General features: G+C 46.0%; 1 protein-coding gene across 1 annotated transcript in view; it reads right to left on the reverse strand.

The window, feature by feature from the left end:
• The window catches only part of ZFX (zinc finger protein X-linked), a 53744-nt gene that overhangs the window by 23098 nt on the left and 14124 nt on the right, over window positions 1-16522 (reverse strand). Inside the window, exon 2 of the mRNA XM_073565806.1 lies at window positions 7321-7417. Coding sequence (XP_073421907.1) covers window positions 7321-7387 — 67 coding nt within the window. The 5' untranslated portion in view covers window positions 7388-7417. The remainder of the gene's footprint in view (window positions 1-7320; window positions 7418-16522) is intronic.

Here is a 16522-nt window from a genome sequence, read left to right on the forward strand (position 1 = left end):
AGTCGACCAACGACCCTGAACAGTGTGATGGCGGAACACTGCACCCCAGCCGAGGAGGCTGGCATCCGTTGTTACAATCTGCCAGTGAACGGGATGAAAAGACCGCCCCAAGAGGATGAGAGGTGACGTCAACCACCAGTTGAGTGACCGCTTGATCCGGCATGAAAGACGAACTGGGCGATCCAGGGACAGAGCCGACCTGTTCCACCTCGACAAAATGGCGTGTTGGAGAGGTCTGGCGTGAAATTGGGCAAAGGGAACTGCCTCTATCGCCGCCACCATCTTTCCCAGGACCCTCATGGTTGTTCGGAGGGACGGAAATCGTGTGGTCTGCAGCGATTGTACATCCTGCCGCAGGGAGAGAATCTTCTCTTGTGGGAGAAAGACAGGACTTTTTCCTGTTGACGATCCACCCGAAATTGGAAAGAGTGTCTAGGACGATCGTCAAACTTAGGCGTGCCTGTTGGAAAGAGGGAGCTTTGATCAGAATATCGTCGAGGTACGGAAAAAGAACCAGACCTCTGATCCTCAACAAGGCCATCAACGCAGCCATGATCTTCGTGAAGACTCTGGGAGCGGTGGCGAGACCGAAGGGCAGCGCGACGAACTGGTAATGTTCCTAGCGAACCGCAAAACGCAGGAACTTCTGATGTCCGTAGAATATGGGAACATGTAGATAGGCATCTTGGATGTCTATTGAACACATGAATTCCTGCTCCTCCATGGAAGAGATTACCGAACGAACCGACTCCATCCGGAAGTGGCGAAGACGGACTCTCTTGTTGAGCAGCTTGAGATCCAAGATGGGTCGGACCGCCTCGTCTTTTTTCGGTACGACAAATAGGTTTGAATAAAACCCTGTAAACCGCTCCGATTCGGGAACGGGCACAATCACCCCGGAACTGAGGAGAGAGTCGATGGCTGTAAAGAACCCCGGGATCAAAGCTGGATCTTTTGGAGGACGGGATTCGAAGAAACGATCCCGTGGAAGAGAGACAAACTCTATCTTGTATCCTGATGATACAACCTCTCTGACCCAAGCGTCCTCTATTGAGGCCAGCCAGACGTCCTTGAAGAACAGGAGTCGACCTTCCAATTGGAAGGGACCCTCGGGAGTCCGAGGATAGTCATGCTGCTGTGGACCGTCCAGATCCGGATCTGGATGGCCTGCCCTGCGAAGAGTGGGAACGCCAGCAGGGAGTGGGTCTGAAGGAAACTTTCTTCCTATCTTGGCGTGCCTGCGGTTTTTGTTGGTTGGAGGAGGTCTCCGCCGTATTGAAACGGCGGAAAGCCCGGAAGGGTCGAAACTGACGCCTTAGTGGAGGTCTGTGAGGCTTGGACTGAGGCAGGAGAGAACTCGTGCCTCCGGTGGCGTCCTTAATAATCTGGTCCAATTGGGATCCAAAGAGGCGCCCTCCCTGAAAAGGCAGATTAGTAAGAGACTTTTTAGAAGACAGGTCCGCCCGCCAGGCCTTGAGCCAAATTGTACGTCGGGATTGCCACAACGTTACTGGACGCCTGAACTGCGCAGGATGGGGCATCCAAAGAAGCCGAAAGCAGGTAATCCCCCACATGGGAAATCTGATTGGCGAGATCGGCCAATCGATCTGGTTGTGCTTTCTCTAGGATGCCCTGACGAAGATCCTCTGCCCAAGTAGCTATATGGCCTTTGCTGCCCAAGATGAAGCAAAAATTGGGCATACCGCCGTCGAAGCCGCTTCGAAGGCTGACTTCGCTAGGGATTCTATAATCCTATCATTAGAATCCTTTAGAGACGCCACGCCTGAAAGCGGGAGAACCGTGTTAGTAGAAAGCCTGGACACGGACGGGTCGACCGAGGGGGAGGCAGACCAGTTGTCAGTGAGCTCTTTAGCAAACGGGTACAGAACGCCGAGACGCTTTCCTCTTTGAAAGCGTCTGGTTTGATCTCCTCTTTCCCTGATAAAAATTTTTCCAAACTCGGAATGTAAAGGGAATACCCTGGAGGGTGTTTCCTCCCGTCTGAACGAAACCTCCTGATCTGAGGATTTCGCAGGGGGGTCAGCAATGTCGAAGGTCTGATGGATCGCTGCAATGAGGTTCTGTACAGTAACCCTCATGTTCGCATCCTGGTCCGAATCCAGCTCTCAGATGACCTGTCCGAGAGCGCTTCACCTGACTCTGGAGAGGAGGCCCGGGAGGGAGGCTGCCGAGAAGGACTATGTGGTGACATGGGGCGAGGAGAGGATTCCGGCTGGAGATCCTGCCTGGGTCTTTTGCGACTAACGCTGGCCGACTCAGATAGAACCTCTTGAGGCCTGCTGGACCCTGTAGAGGTGTCCAGGGGTAACTTATCCAGAACGGCTACTAGGGACTGAGACACCCTGGTGAGGTCTGCCACTGACTGTGATAGAGACGAGGCCCAGCCGGGCATGGGGGGCTCACTCTCGCCTGGGGCCCTAGATGGCTCCTGGGCGGTGTCAGGTTGAATAGGATTGCTACAATCCAGGCAGAGGGAAGTGGACTGACCTGAGGGAAGTTTGCGATTGCAAGATGAGCATGCAAAGAAATTGACTAGAGTGTAGGGGGGAGCCGCAGGGCGGTTACGGTCAGATTTGAAGTTAGACATAGTGAAACCTGAGGTAGTACCGGAAGGTTGGGGGACAGGGTGCAGAGAAGGGTGTCACGGTCCGGTGACCCCAGAGTCGAAGGTATCCACCTCTCTGCAGATGCAGGAGCGCGATATCCGGCTGACAGGCCCAGGGAGCGATATCCGGCTGACAGGGGCGTCCGGCTGTGCGGCTGCAAAGATGGCGACCGCCTGAGAGGCAACAGGGAAAAACGCGCTCTCAGGGGAAGGAGGGCGGACCTAACCGCCTGCTGAATCCGGAACCGCCCCTGGCCAGGAACAGGCTGAGAAGGGCGGTGGGAGGGCCTGGAACAGGCAGGAGAGAAGCCTGCTTAGAAGAAAGGGGCGGGGGGCGTGGCCGAGACGCTAAGGTAGGCCCGACAGAAGCCGGGGCCTAAATTACTAGCGGCGGCCGCCTGTCAGCACGGGGTCGGCGCGGAGGTGCCGCAATGGGAGCGCCGCCGCGAGAGGACCCTGGAATACCCGATCGGAGTGTCGGGGAGAAGAGGACGGGGAAGGGGCTGGCTGTAGGAGCAGGATGGGCGCAGGAGTTCGCAGCGCCACCGCATCCCTGCTCCAGGGAAGATGCTGCAAACGTGCCCTCGGGGAGGAATGCTGCAGGCCAAAGGGTCCCAATACTTACCCGTCCCGGGCCCGAATCCCCTGTACATGAAGAGTCTGCGTCTCATCCAACCGACAGGCTCTGGTAGGTGAGTGGGTGGGAGACTGGCGACGAGGACCCTCTGAATCGCTGACACATCTTCGTGTTGGCGTCCGCCTGGAAGGCTGGTGGTCCTGCTACGGAGAACTGTGAGGATACGGGGTGGCAGTACACGCCGTACTCACAGACTCCTTGTGGGAGTACAGATGTGACCATTCACACTGTATCCCTCCGGGAAAACCTGAAAAGGAACGACGCACATCGAGGTAGATATGGGTCTAATTAAAGACCCGTGTCCACCTCCTACTGACACTAAGCTAAACTGAGGAATTCCCTGTCGGTCGGTGGGGTGTACACTGCGGAGGAGGAGCTAGGAGCTAACCTTTTTTGTGCACAGTGTCAGCCTCCTAGCGGCAGCAGCATACACCCATGGTCTCTGTGTCCCCCAATAAGGCGAACGAGAAATAGACCTGTTTGCGACCAGAGCCAACAGGCGCGTAGAAAAGTTTGCTTCTCTATAAAGAGCGGACAATCCAGACGTATTAGATGCCCTCCAAGCATCCTGGATATTCCGGCAGGCCTACGCTTTCCCTCCAATGGTACTGTTACCAACAGTGATCAGAAAGATAAGACAGGAGGGCGCGAGGGTCATCTTGATAGCCCCGTTTTAGCCCAATAGGCCGTGGTTCTCATGGCTGAGAGCCATGTCAATAACCGACCCATGGATTCTGCCACTACATCAGGACCTTCTCTCGCAGTGACTCTGTTGCCATCAACGGGTCAAAGCCCTGCGCCTAGTGGCTTGGAATTTGAGAGGGAGCTATTGAAACGGAGGGGCTTCCCAAAAAATTTGATTGACACCCTTCTACAAAGTAGGAAGGAATCCACAATGAGGATTTACGATAAGGTGTGGAGAAAATTCTTGGCCTTCCACCCAGCAAAACTTTCCATAAAAATACCCATTACTGCCATTCTAGAATTCCTTCAGAAGGGCCGAGAATTGAGGCTCTCAGTTAATACTCTAAAGGTCCATGTGTCGGCCCTAGGGGCCTTATTTAACTACAATGTGGCAAATAACAAGTGGGTGGCCCGGTTCATTGCAGCTTGTCAGCGGTCAGATCCAGTTCACATACCTCAGTTGCCAACATGGAACCTTAGCCTTGTCTTGGATGCCTTTACTCAAGCGCCGATCGAGCCCATTCATTCGGCATCAATAAAATGCCTTTCATTAAAAACTGCTCTGCTAGTATCCTTAGTCTCAGCAAGAAGAGTTAGTGATCTCCAGGCCCTATCGGTCGATCCCCCATTCCTGTCGGTAACTCAAGACAGACTAGTCTTGAGAACGGACCCGTCTTATCTCCCCAAACAGGCTACTAAGTTTCATAGATCTCAAGACATCTGCCTACCCTCCTTCTATGAGAACCCAGTAACACCGGAGGAGATTAGATATCACACCATGGACGTAAAGAGAACGGTGTTAGCCTACCTAGATAGAACCAGTCCCTGGAGGCAGAGTAGGTCTTTTTTTGCCTCCTTCCAGGGTAGCAAGAAAGGAGCTTAAGTTACAAGAGGCACGCTGTCCACGTGGATCAGAGATGCGATCACGATGGCATATTCAGCAAAAGGAGAGGATTCGCCACAAGGCATTAAGGCGCACTCCACTCGAGCCACATCATCCTCCTGGGCCGAGAGGGCGAACGTCCCAATTGAACAAATATGTAAGGCTGCAACCTGGTATTCTCCATCTACCTTCTATAGTCACTAAAGACTAGATTTGTCCTCTTCCGAGGATTTGGCCTTAGGTAGATCTGTCCTTAAAACGGTGTGCCCTCCCAGGTGATTATCTCTAAAAATCTCTCAGTCGGTGCTGTCATGGCGAAGAGGAAAAAACGGATTACTTACTGGTAATACTCTTTTGTAGAGTCCACGACAGCACCCGCTCACCCCCCCCCTTAAAATTTCACAAGTGGTTCTCTATGGTGGTGGAGATTAGAATTAGGGATTAATATGTAGATAAGTATAGCAAAAGTAGAAGTATATATAAGGATGGATGAACTGTCTAAACAAATTTACTAAAACATGTATGGCGGTTCCTCCGTTGTTCTCTGTAATCCAAACTGAGGGAGCGAGGGGGACAGCCCCATTTATCTCTCTGTAGGTTTCCTGGTCCTAGGGGCGGATCCCCTCTCTCAGTGGGTGCTGTCGTGGACTCTACAAAAGAGTATTTCCAGTAAGTAATCCGTTTTTTTTTGCTTCCCTTCTTTCCAGAGCCATAACTTTTTAAGTCAATATGGCCTTGTGTTTTGCGGGACGAGTTGTACTTTTGAAAGGATACCATTGGTTTTACCATGTTGTGTACTTAAAACCGGTAAAAAAAATTCCAAGCGTGGTGAAACAGCAAAAAAGTGCAATCCCACAGTTGTTTTTTTTTTTTTTTGCTTTTTTTTTTACTAGGTTCACTAAATGCTAAAACTGACCTGCTATTATGATTCTCCAGGTCATTACGAGTTCATAGACACCAAACATGTCTAGGTTCTTTTTTATCTAAGTGGTGAAAAAAAAAATCCAAACTTTGTTTATAAAAAAAAAAAAAGTGCCTTTTTTTTCCCCAGATACCTGTAGTTGTCTCCACTTTTCTTGATCTCGGGTTGGGTGGACTTATTTTTTGCACGCCGAGCTGATGTTTTTAGCGATCCCATTAGATGCAGATACAATCTTTTGATCACCCGTTATTGCATTTTAATGCAATGTCGCAGAGACAAGAAAAATGTAATTCTGGCGGTTTCACTATTTTTTCTTGCTATGCCGTTTAGCGATCAGGTTAATCTTTTTTTTTTTATTGCTAGATCGGGCGTTTCTGAATGCAGCCAAACCAATTATGTGTATGTTTGAATTTTTTTTTAATTGTTTTATATTGAATGGTGCGAAAGGGGGGTGATTTGAACTTTTATATTTTTAAAAAAATTTGTTTTTCCACTTTTGGCATGCTTCAATAGTCTCCATTGGAGACTACAAGCTGCCATAACCCGATCGGCTCTGCTACATACAGGCGATGATTAGATCACCTGCATGTAGCAGAATACCTCACTTGCTATGAGCGCCACCTGCCAGAGCCCTGTTTGTCATGCCAACCCATCGGTGACCCGCGATCACGTGATGGGGTTACTGATGGGCGGACTTCCATTGTGATTGCCGGAAGTGTATGTTAAATGCCGCTGTCAGCGTTTGAAAGCAGCATTTAACAGGTTAATAGCAGCGAGTGGATCGCAATTCCAACCGCGGCGGTTCCGGGCACATGTCCGCTGTTCAAAACAGCAGGCATGTGCGGGGAAAGATGTGGGCTCACCCCCGGACCCCACATCAAAGGGAGGGTGTCCGATATCGGCGTACTATTACGTCCAATGTTGGAAAGGGGTTAATATTTTTTTTGCACATTTTTATTAAAACAAAAATTTACTTTTTATAAAGAACTCTGTGGTTCACTTTTAACCCTTTCACTCCCAAGGATACAGTAAATGTACCTTGCCTTTAAACGCTTGTCGTTTCTTTAAAATAAAGAGCTAGTGCTTATTTCCTTGGTATCAATAAAAAACTGCGAGTCTGGCTTTTATAACACCAAGCTCAATATTATTCTTATGCCTGGGATATAAGAGTGAGAGTGAAAAATTTGCCCATATAATCGTACTTAATCTGCCCAATTAGGACATTCGCTGATTGATACGTGTATGTGGCCATAGGCTATGCTACATGTATGAATCACTCCCCTCATTTTTCTCCAAAGAGATACTGACTGACAGACATTTGCACAAAAGGTATGGGCAAAAAGATAGGAAACCACGGACACTACATGTTAATACTCCAGTAGAAATGATTGGTTATTTTCCTTAGTTTTAGTATTCAGTTTTGTTTTTTATTGAACAAGCCATTTGTGATTTATACTTACATTTTCATAGCATATTCATATTAAATGTTCTTGATTACTATATTCTGCTTAATATACAAGTATTCATGTACTGGAAATATAATCACATCCCTGTAAATCTATAAGTACCTGAAGTATGAAAAAAAGCATGCGGTTCTGTTGCTCGCAGCGCAAGCTCGGCCACATCTTCTTCCATGACGCTGAACAATCATTAGCTGATTTTATTCTGTAAAATATAAAAAAAATGTACAATTACCAAGATGATCCAATCACAAAGCGTGTAAAACACAACACCTCCTGCATTGTTAGGGATAATTCCAATATACACAAAAGAACATCAGCGATGCTATGATGGGCAGTGTTATAACATGCAGCCCACAGACACTTTCTCATCTGACATTCATGGTGGACAAACTCAACCGGGTGACAGTTTTGCTAATAGGATGATACGAGGTTAAGTACAGGATGATATGGTTGGGCCTTGGAAATTGTACTGCCCCACATGCAGTTATATCTCTCCATGCCTTTAAGAAGCACTCCCATAAAAAAGTGTTATCCTTTTAATATATTGCAGTTATCAGATTATATAGCACTGTGTACTTACAATTGCTCCTTTTGTCTGTCTACCCAGTTAATTCTTATTTTCCATGAGGTCTTTGATATCACATGAATAAAAACATACTAGCTGAATCCTTCAAAGCTCTATCTAGAAAGAGGAGGTCTATTATCCCTTTATATTTCATCAGTCACTGAAAAAGTCTCTGACAAAGGGGTGGAGCAGCTGGGTCAGCAGTTAAAGAGGGAAATGATTTCTGTACGGTCAAGATACTTCATGCTTCTACATAGAGCGGAGAAAACAGAAGAATTATCTGGGTAGAAAGGCAAAATGATCAATTGTAAGTACACAGTGCTATCTAATATGATTACCCCATGCCCACTGGATGGCCAGGTCACTAGACAGGGTGCGGCCTTGCTCTATACAAGTGTATGGAAATAGAATGAGGCAGCGCCCACTGGTCAGGCTCCAGGGGTATGTGTGTGTAATATACAGTACAGCCCAAAAGTCTGGACACACCTTCTCATTCAAAGAGTTTTCTTTATTTTCATGACTATGAAAATTGTAGATTCACTCTGAAGGCATCAAAACTATGAATATACACATGTGGAATTATATAATTAACAAAAAGTGTAGGTTCTTCAAAGTAGCCACCTTTTGCTTTGATTAATGCTTTGCACACTCTTGGCATTCTCTTGATGAGCTTCAAGAGGTAGTCACCGGAAATGGTTTTCACTTCACAGGTGTGCCCTGTCAGGTTTAATAAGTGGGATTTCTTGCCTTATAAATGGGGTTGGGACCATCATTTGTGTTGTGCAGAAGTATGGTGGATACACAGCTGATAGTCCTACTGAATGGACTGTTATAATTCATATGGCAAGAAAAAAGCAGCTAAGTAAAGAAAAACGAGTGGCCATCATTACTTTAAGAAATGAAGGTCAGTCAGTCTGAAAAATTGGGAAAACTTTGAAAGTGTCCCCAAGTGCAGTGGCAAAAATCATCAAGCGCAGTGGCAAAAATCATCAAGCGCTACAAAGAAACTGGCTCACATGAGGACCGCCCCAGGAAAGGAAGACCAAGAGTTACCTCTGCTGCGGAGGATAAGTTCATCTGAGTCACCAGCTTCAGAAATCGCAGGTTAACAGCAGCACAGATTAGAGACCAGGTCAATGCCACACTGAGTTCTAGCAGCAGACACATCTCTACAACAACTGTTAAGAGGAGACTTTGTGCAGCTGGCCTTCATGGTAAAAAAAGCTGCTAGGAAACCACTGCTAAGGACAGGCAACAAGCAGAAGAGACTTGTTTGGGCTAAAGAACACAAGGAATAGACATTAGACCAGTGGAAATCTGTGCTTTGATCTGATGAGTCCAAATTTGAGATCTTTGGTTCCAACCACCGTGTCTTTGAGCGACGCAGAAAAGGTGAACGGATGGACTCTACATGCCTGGTTCCCACCGTGAAGCATGGAGGAGGTGGTGTGATGGTGCTTTGCTGGTGATACTGTTGGGGATTTATTCAAAATTGAAGGCATACTGAACCAGCATGGCTACCACAGCATCTTGCAGCGGCATGCTATTCCATCCGGTTTGCATTTAGTTGGACCATCATTTATTTTTCAACAGGACAATGACCCCAAACACACCTCCAGGCTGTGTAAGGGCTATTTAACCAAGAAGGAGAGTGATGGGGTGCTACGCCAGATGACCTGGCCTCCACAGTCACCAGACCTGAACCCAATCGAGATGGTTTGGGGTGAGCTGGACTGCAGAGTGAAGGCAAAAGGGCCAACAAGTGCTAAGCATCTCTGGGAACTCCTTCAAGACTGTTGGAAGACCATTTCCGGTGACTACCTCTTGAAGCTCATCAAGAGAATGCCAAGAGTGTGCAAAGCAGTAATCAAAGCAAAAGGTGGCTACTTGGCTACTTTGAAGAACCTAGAATATAAGACATATTTTCAGTTGTTTCACCCTTTTTTGTTAACTATATAATTCCACATGGGTTAATTCATAGTTTTGATGCCTTCAGAGTGAATCTACAATTTTCATAGTCATGAAAATAAAGAAAACTCTTTGAATCAGAAGGTGTGTCCAAACTTTTGGTCTGTACTGTGTGTGTATATATATATATATATATATATACACACACACACACACACATACATATATATATATATATATATATATATATATATATACACTCACTGGCCACTTTATTAGGTACACCATGCTAGTAAGGGGTTGGACCCCCTTTTGCCTTCAGAACTGCCTCAATTCTTCGTGGCAGAGATTCAACAAGGTGCTGGAAGCATTCCTCAGAGATTTTGGACCATATTGACATGATGGCATCACACAGTTGGCGCAGATTTGTCGGCTGCACATCCCTGATGCGAATCTCCCGTTCCACCACATCCCAAAGATGCTCTATTGGATTGAGATCTGGTGACTGAGGAGGAAATTTGAGTACAGTAAACTCATTGTCATGTTCAAGAAACCAATCTGAGATGATTCGAGCTTTATGACATGGCGCATTATCCTGCTGAAAGTAGCCATCAGATGTTGGGTACATTGTGGTCATAAAGGGATGGACATGGTCAGCAACAATACTCAGGTAGGCTGTGGCGTTGCAACGATGCTCAATTGGTACCAAGGGGCCCAAAGAGTGCCCAGAAAAAATTCCCCACACCATGACACCACCACCACCAGCCTGAACCGTTGATACAAGGCAGGATGGATCCATGCTTTCATGTTGTTTACGCCAAATTCTGACCCTACCATCCGAATGTCGCAGCAGAAATCGAGACTCATCAGACCAGGCAACGTTTTTCCAATCTTCTACTGTCCAATTTCGATGAGCTTGTGCAAATTGTAGCCTCAGTTTCCTGTTCTTAGCTGAGAGGAGTGGTACCCAGTGTGGTCTTCTGCTGCTGTAGCCCATCTGCCTCAAAGTTCGACGCACTGTGCGTTCAGAGATGCTCTTCTGCCTACCTTGGTTGTAACGGGTGGCAATTTGAGTCACTGTTGCCTTTCTATCAGCTCGAACCAGTCTGCCCATTCTCCTCTGACCTCTGGCATCAACATGGCATTTCCGGCCACAGAACTGCCGCTCACTGGATTTTTTTTCTTTTTCGGACCATTCTCTGTAAACCCTAGAGATGGTTGTGCGTGAAAATCCCAGTAGATCAGCAGTTTCTGAAATTCTCAGACCAGCCCTTCTGGCACCAACAATCATGCCACGTTCAAAGGCACTCAAATCACCTTTCTTCCCCATACTGATGCTCGGTTTGAACTGCAGGAGATTGTCTTGACCATGTCTACATGCCTAAATGCACTGAGTTGCCGCCATGTGATTGGCTGATTAGAAATTAAGTCTTAACACACAGTTGGACAGGTGTACCTAATAAAGTGGCCAGTGAGTGTATATATATATATATATATATATACACATACATACATACATACATACATACATACACACCCCCTCCGATCCCGGCGAAGTGGGATTCAGAAGTCTGCAGTTACACAGAGCATCATTTGGGAGCAGACAACCCCTGTAAAAGAAATATGTCAGCAGTTTTGACCCTACAAGACCACTGACAGTGCTAACTGGTAAATCTAAAGTGTTTAATCGCGACTTTCTACAAGGCAGTAGGAGCGGCATGAAAATTAAAGTTTAGGTTTTAATCGCATTCCCCAATATTGACACAAACTTCCATGCAGTAAGCGCTCCACAAGACCTCCCTTTATTTAAGTACTGGCTGTAGGGAATGCCTGCTGGATACCACGGCCATCATGTGGTGTCATATGAATTTAGCCTAAGGCTGAGTTCACACGTGGCGTTTTTTTCGCGTTTCCGCGGCGGTTTTAACTGCGCAATTTTGCCGCGAGAACGCGAAAAATAAGCATCCCATGCAATCCTATGGGATTCCGCAATGCTGTGCTAATGCTGCGGAATGCACCCATAGGAATGCATTGTTCCGCTTACTTCCCGCATGCGGCTGTGCCCACCATGCGGAAAGTAAGCAGAACAATTGCGGATGGTACCCACGGTCCGGAGGAGAGGAGACTGTCCTCCGGGCTTTGGGTACCATATCCCTGTAAAAAATAGAATTATAAAATAAAAAATATTGTTATTCTCACCTTCCAACGTCCCGCGCAGCCTTCCCGCCTCTCCACGCTCTCGTTCCCAGTAGTCCTTTGCGAAAATGCCCGCGATGACATCCGTTCTCGCGGGATCGCGAAGTCTCGCGGTCATTCGCGCGACGTCATCGCGGGCATTTTCGCAAAGGATTACTGGGAACGGCTGCGCGGGACGTCGGAGGGTAAGAATAACACCATTTTTTATTTTTTTTTTTACATTCTATCTTTTACTACTGATGCTGCATAGGCGGCCTCAGTAGTAAAAAGTTGGTCACACTCGTCAAACACTATGTTTCACGAGTGTGACCATCCTGTCAATCAGTTCTCCAAGCGATGCTACAGATTCGCTTGGAAAACGCTAGCATTCTGCAAGCTAATTACGCTTGCAAAATGCTAGTTTTTCCGCGGGAATTTAAAATGCGATTTTCCCGCGGACTGGAATTCCGGAATTCTCGTGGTAATTTCCGCGAGAGTTCCGTTACGTGTGCACTTAGCCTAAGGGTACGGTCACATAAACGTATTATACAGTCCGTATACGGACAGTAATGCCTAAAGCCCCCGCAGATCTCCTGACCTGAATCACACGCCTCATAGGCATACAGCAGGCTGTTAGTTTGGTTCCAGAGACCTACAATTGGTACAGAAACCACAGGTTTTACACAGACAGTGAAATGAGGATGTGAGACCCCAGCTTACAACAGATTGGAAAGTGTTCCTCTCCTGGGGCTGGCATTATCTGGAAAACTGCCTATAAGAAAACTTTTACGTTACGTATAACACAGTTCTTGGTACACAATTGCACATTAGGAATATCAGGTACTATTAACAGTAAACGGTGCCAAAGTTATCACACAGCAATGACTACTGTGATGAATGTGGCACGACCATGTCTTGTGTAATTTAATGGGGTATAAATTAATCATAAAAGCCTCCTGTATGTCCAACAAAATCTTCATAAAGATGGAAATGCCAAAATCTAAATATCACCATTGCTACAGTGGTGATGTGCGCTGTAATTGTGAGGTCACCACTGCAATAGAAGGCCGACGTGAGGCAAACAGGCAGCGCTGGACCCAGGGAGGATGAGTAACGTCTTGTAGAGAGAATAATAACATTAAAATATTTCAATATTTGCAGATGATAATAAACTCTGCAAGGTAATCAACACAGACGATAGTTTGATGTTACAGAAGGATTTATAAAAGGTGGAGATTTGGGGTGAGGAATGGAAATTGAAGTTCAATGTAGATAAATGTAAGATCATGTATTTAAGCAGAGGAAATACGCTAAAAAATACAAAAAAGCTTTGAGTGTATTGATGGACATCTACTCTATTAACCAATGTCAGGCGGCGGCCGCCAAGGCAAATAAAATCATGAGAAGAATTCAAAGGCCCATAGATGCTTGTGACAAGAACATAGCTTTTCCTCTAAATAAGTCTTTGCTGTTGATACTCTGTGTGACTTTTAACTGCTTCAGGTTTCCAAAGCCATGAGCTGACCATTCCTCAGGCGATTTCTTCTATGAAGACACTCTACACAAGTCAATGAGATGGCTTGGAAAATGCCAGTAGTTTTGTCAACATTTTTGCTTCAAAAACCACTAGCAGTTGCTTCATAACTGAATGGAGATCAAAGAAAAAAAAAAAAGAAGCTGCCAGTTTAAAAGACGCGCCAAAAATGCTGGAAAGAAGCTCAAACATGTCAACAAAGCACTCAGGAAACTATATATAAACAAAAACACTTCAGGTGTACAAAACCAGAGAGAAAAGGCGTTTCCTGAAGCATCTTCTGCATGAAAAACAGATGTTTTTGGCCATCAGAAAACTACATCTTGTGCACATACCCTTAAAATACACTGTACAATTTTGGGCTCCAATGCATAAGGACATAGCTGAACTAGAACAGTCACAGAGAAGAGAGACCAATGTTGTTACAGAAATGGAAGAACTGCAATACCAAGACAGGTTATCAAACGTTAGCCCCCGTCACACATAGCGATCTTGCTAGCAAGATCGCTGCTGAGTCCCTAGTTTTGTGACACAACAGCGATCTCACCAGCGAGATCGCTGTATGTGACACTTCTCAGCAACCGGCCCCCCTGCCGGTATCGCTGATCGCCCTGGAATGGCCAGGGCATTTTTTTTATCGCTGATCTCCCGCTGGCCAGCACGCATTGCTGCGTGTGACAGGCGGGAGACCAGCGATCAGCTCCCTGCAGCAGCACGCTGGTAACTAAGGTACAGTGGGTAACTAAGCAACGTGCGTCGCTTGTAACCCTCCTGTCGCTTGTGCTGATCGCTGGTGCGTCGTTATGTGTGACGGGGCCATTAGGGTTATTCAGTTTCGAAAATCCAAGGTTTGGGGTAATCTTACTACAATGTACAAATAAATGAGGGGACGGGAGAGTACAGAAATCTGTATAATGATAATAAATAATCTTTATTTTTATATAGCGCTAACATATTCCGCAGCGCTTTACAGTTTGCACACATTGTGAGCACCATCAGGGACAGTGATAATAATCTAAATTCCCTATCAGTATGTCTTTGGAATGTGGGAGGAAACCGGAGTACCGGGAGGAAACCCACGCAAGCACGGGGAGAACATACAAACTCCTTGCAGATGTTGTCCTTGGTGGGATTTAAATCCAGGACTCCAGCGCTGCAGTGCTAACCACTGAGCCACCGTGCTGCCCATAATGATCTTTTTACACCTAGGCTTGCAACTGTGACAAGGGGGCATCCTCTACGTCTAGAGGAAAGGTGGTTTAATCATCACAATTCTTTACTGTATGAGCAGTGAGATTATACAATTCTCTGCAAAACAAGTTCTAATGGTTGATTAGAAAGGTACAAGAAGGCCTGGATGATATTGTTGAAAAAATATAGTATTACAGGTTATGGGCACTAGATTCTGTGAAGAGACAAAGATCGAGGAACAAGCTTGATTGCTGAATGTGAAATTGGGAAGTAATGTTCCTCCAATACGGGGCAATTGAAATTTGCCTCATTAGGTTTTTGCATCCTCTAGACCAACATGTTGGGTTATAGGTTTAAACGAGATGGATTTATGTTTTCTTACAATCTTAAAACTATGAAACTATTATTTTAACTATGCGCAGTCCCCTGAAGACCTGAAAGAGGACTTGTCACCAGGTCCAAAGTAACCAGACTTAAAACGTTCTGTGAGATAAAACGTTTAAAAAAAAAAAAAAACAGGCAGGGAATTGTTTTACCTCACAGAATCAGCTGTGATCCCCTGCTGTCTCTGTCTGTATCGTCTCTAACTACCGTTAGTGTAGTTACTGTCTCAAATGGGTACACCTTGCCGTGGTGGGACAGCTTTATACTTTTTTGATCAAAACAGTGTTTACCAAGTACCCTATGTTATTTAATGCACTTGCTTTTTTACTTATTTATTTTCATTAGGGTATACAGTCATGGCAAAAAGTTTAGAGAATTACACAAATATTATATTTTCACATGATCTGCTGCCCTCTGGTTTTTATGTGTTTGTCAGATTTTTTTATCACATACAGAAATATAATTGCAATCATATTATGAGTAACAAAAGGTTATATTGACAGAATGAGTTAATGCAGCAAGTCAATTATTTGCATTGTTGACCCTTCTTCTTCAGGACCTCAGCAATTCTCCCTGGCATGCTCTCAATCAATTTCTGGATCAAATCCTGACTGATAGCAGTCCATTCTTGCAAAATCAATACTTTTATTTTGTCTGAATTTGAAGGTTTTTGTTTGTCCACCCGTCTCTTGATGATTGACCACAAGTTCTCAATGGGATTAAGATCTGGGGAGTTTCCAGGCCATGGTCCCAAAATCTCTATGTTTTGTTCCCTGAGCCATTTAGTTATCACCTTTGCTTTATGGCAAGGTGCTCCATCATGTTGAAAAAGGCATTGTTGATCGCCAAACTGCTCTTGGACGGTTGGGAGAAGTTGCTCTTGGAGGACATTCTGGTACCATTCTTTATTCATGGCTGTTTTTAGGCAAGACTGAGAGAGAGCCCATTCCCTTGGCTGAGAAGCAACCCCACACATGGTTTCAGGATGCTTGACAGTTGGCATGAGACAAGACTGGTGGTAGCGCTCACCTGGTCTTCTCCGAATAAGCCGTTTTGCAGATGTCCCAAACAATCGAAAAGGGGATTCATCAGAGAAAATGACTTTACCCCAGTCCTCAGCAGTCCACTCCCTGTACCTCTTGCAGAATATCAGTCTGTCCATGATGTTTTTTCTGGAGAGAAGTGGCTTCTTTGCTGCCCTCCTTGAGACCAGGCCTTGCTCCAAGAGTCTCTGCCTCACAGTGGGTGCAGATGCACTCACACCTGCCTGCTGCCATTCCTGAGCAAGCTCTGCACTGCTGGTAGCCCGATCCCGCAGCTGAAACACTTTTAAGAGACGGTCCTGGCGCTTGCTGGTCTTTCTTGGGCGCCCTGGAGCCTTTTTGGCAACAAGGGAACCTCTCTCCATGAAGTTCTTGATGATGCGATAGATTGTTGACTGAGGTGCAATCTTTCTAGCTGCGATACTCTTCCCTGTTAGGCCATTTTTGTGCAGTGCAATGATGACTACACGTGTTTCTTTAGAGATAACCATGGTTAACAGAAGAGAA

The sequence above is a fragment of the Dendrobates tinctorius genome, unplaced genomic scaffold, assembly GCF_039654945.1.
Source record: "Dendrobates tinctorius isolate UK_male_01 unplaced genomic scaffold, ASM3965494v1 ptg000016l, whole genome shotgun sequence".
In the NCBI taxonomy this organism is placed as follows: domain Eukaryota; kingdom Metazoa; phylum Chordata; class Amphibia; order Anura; family Dendrobatidae; genus Dendrobates; species Dendrobates tinctorius.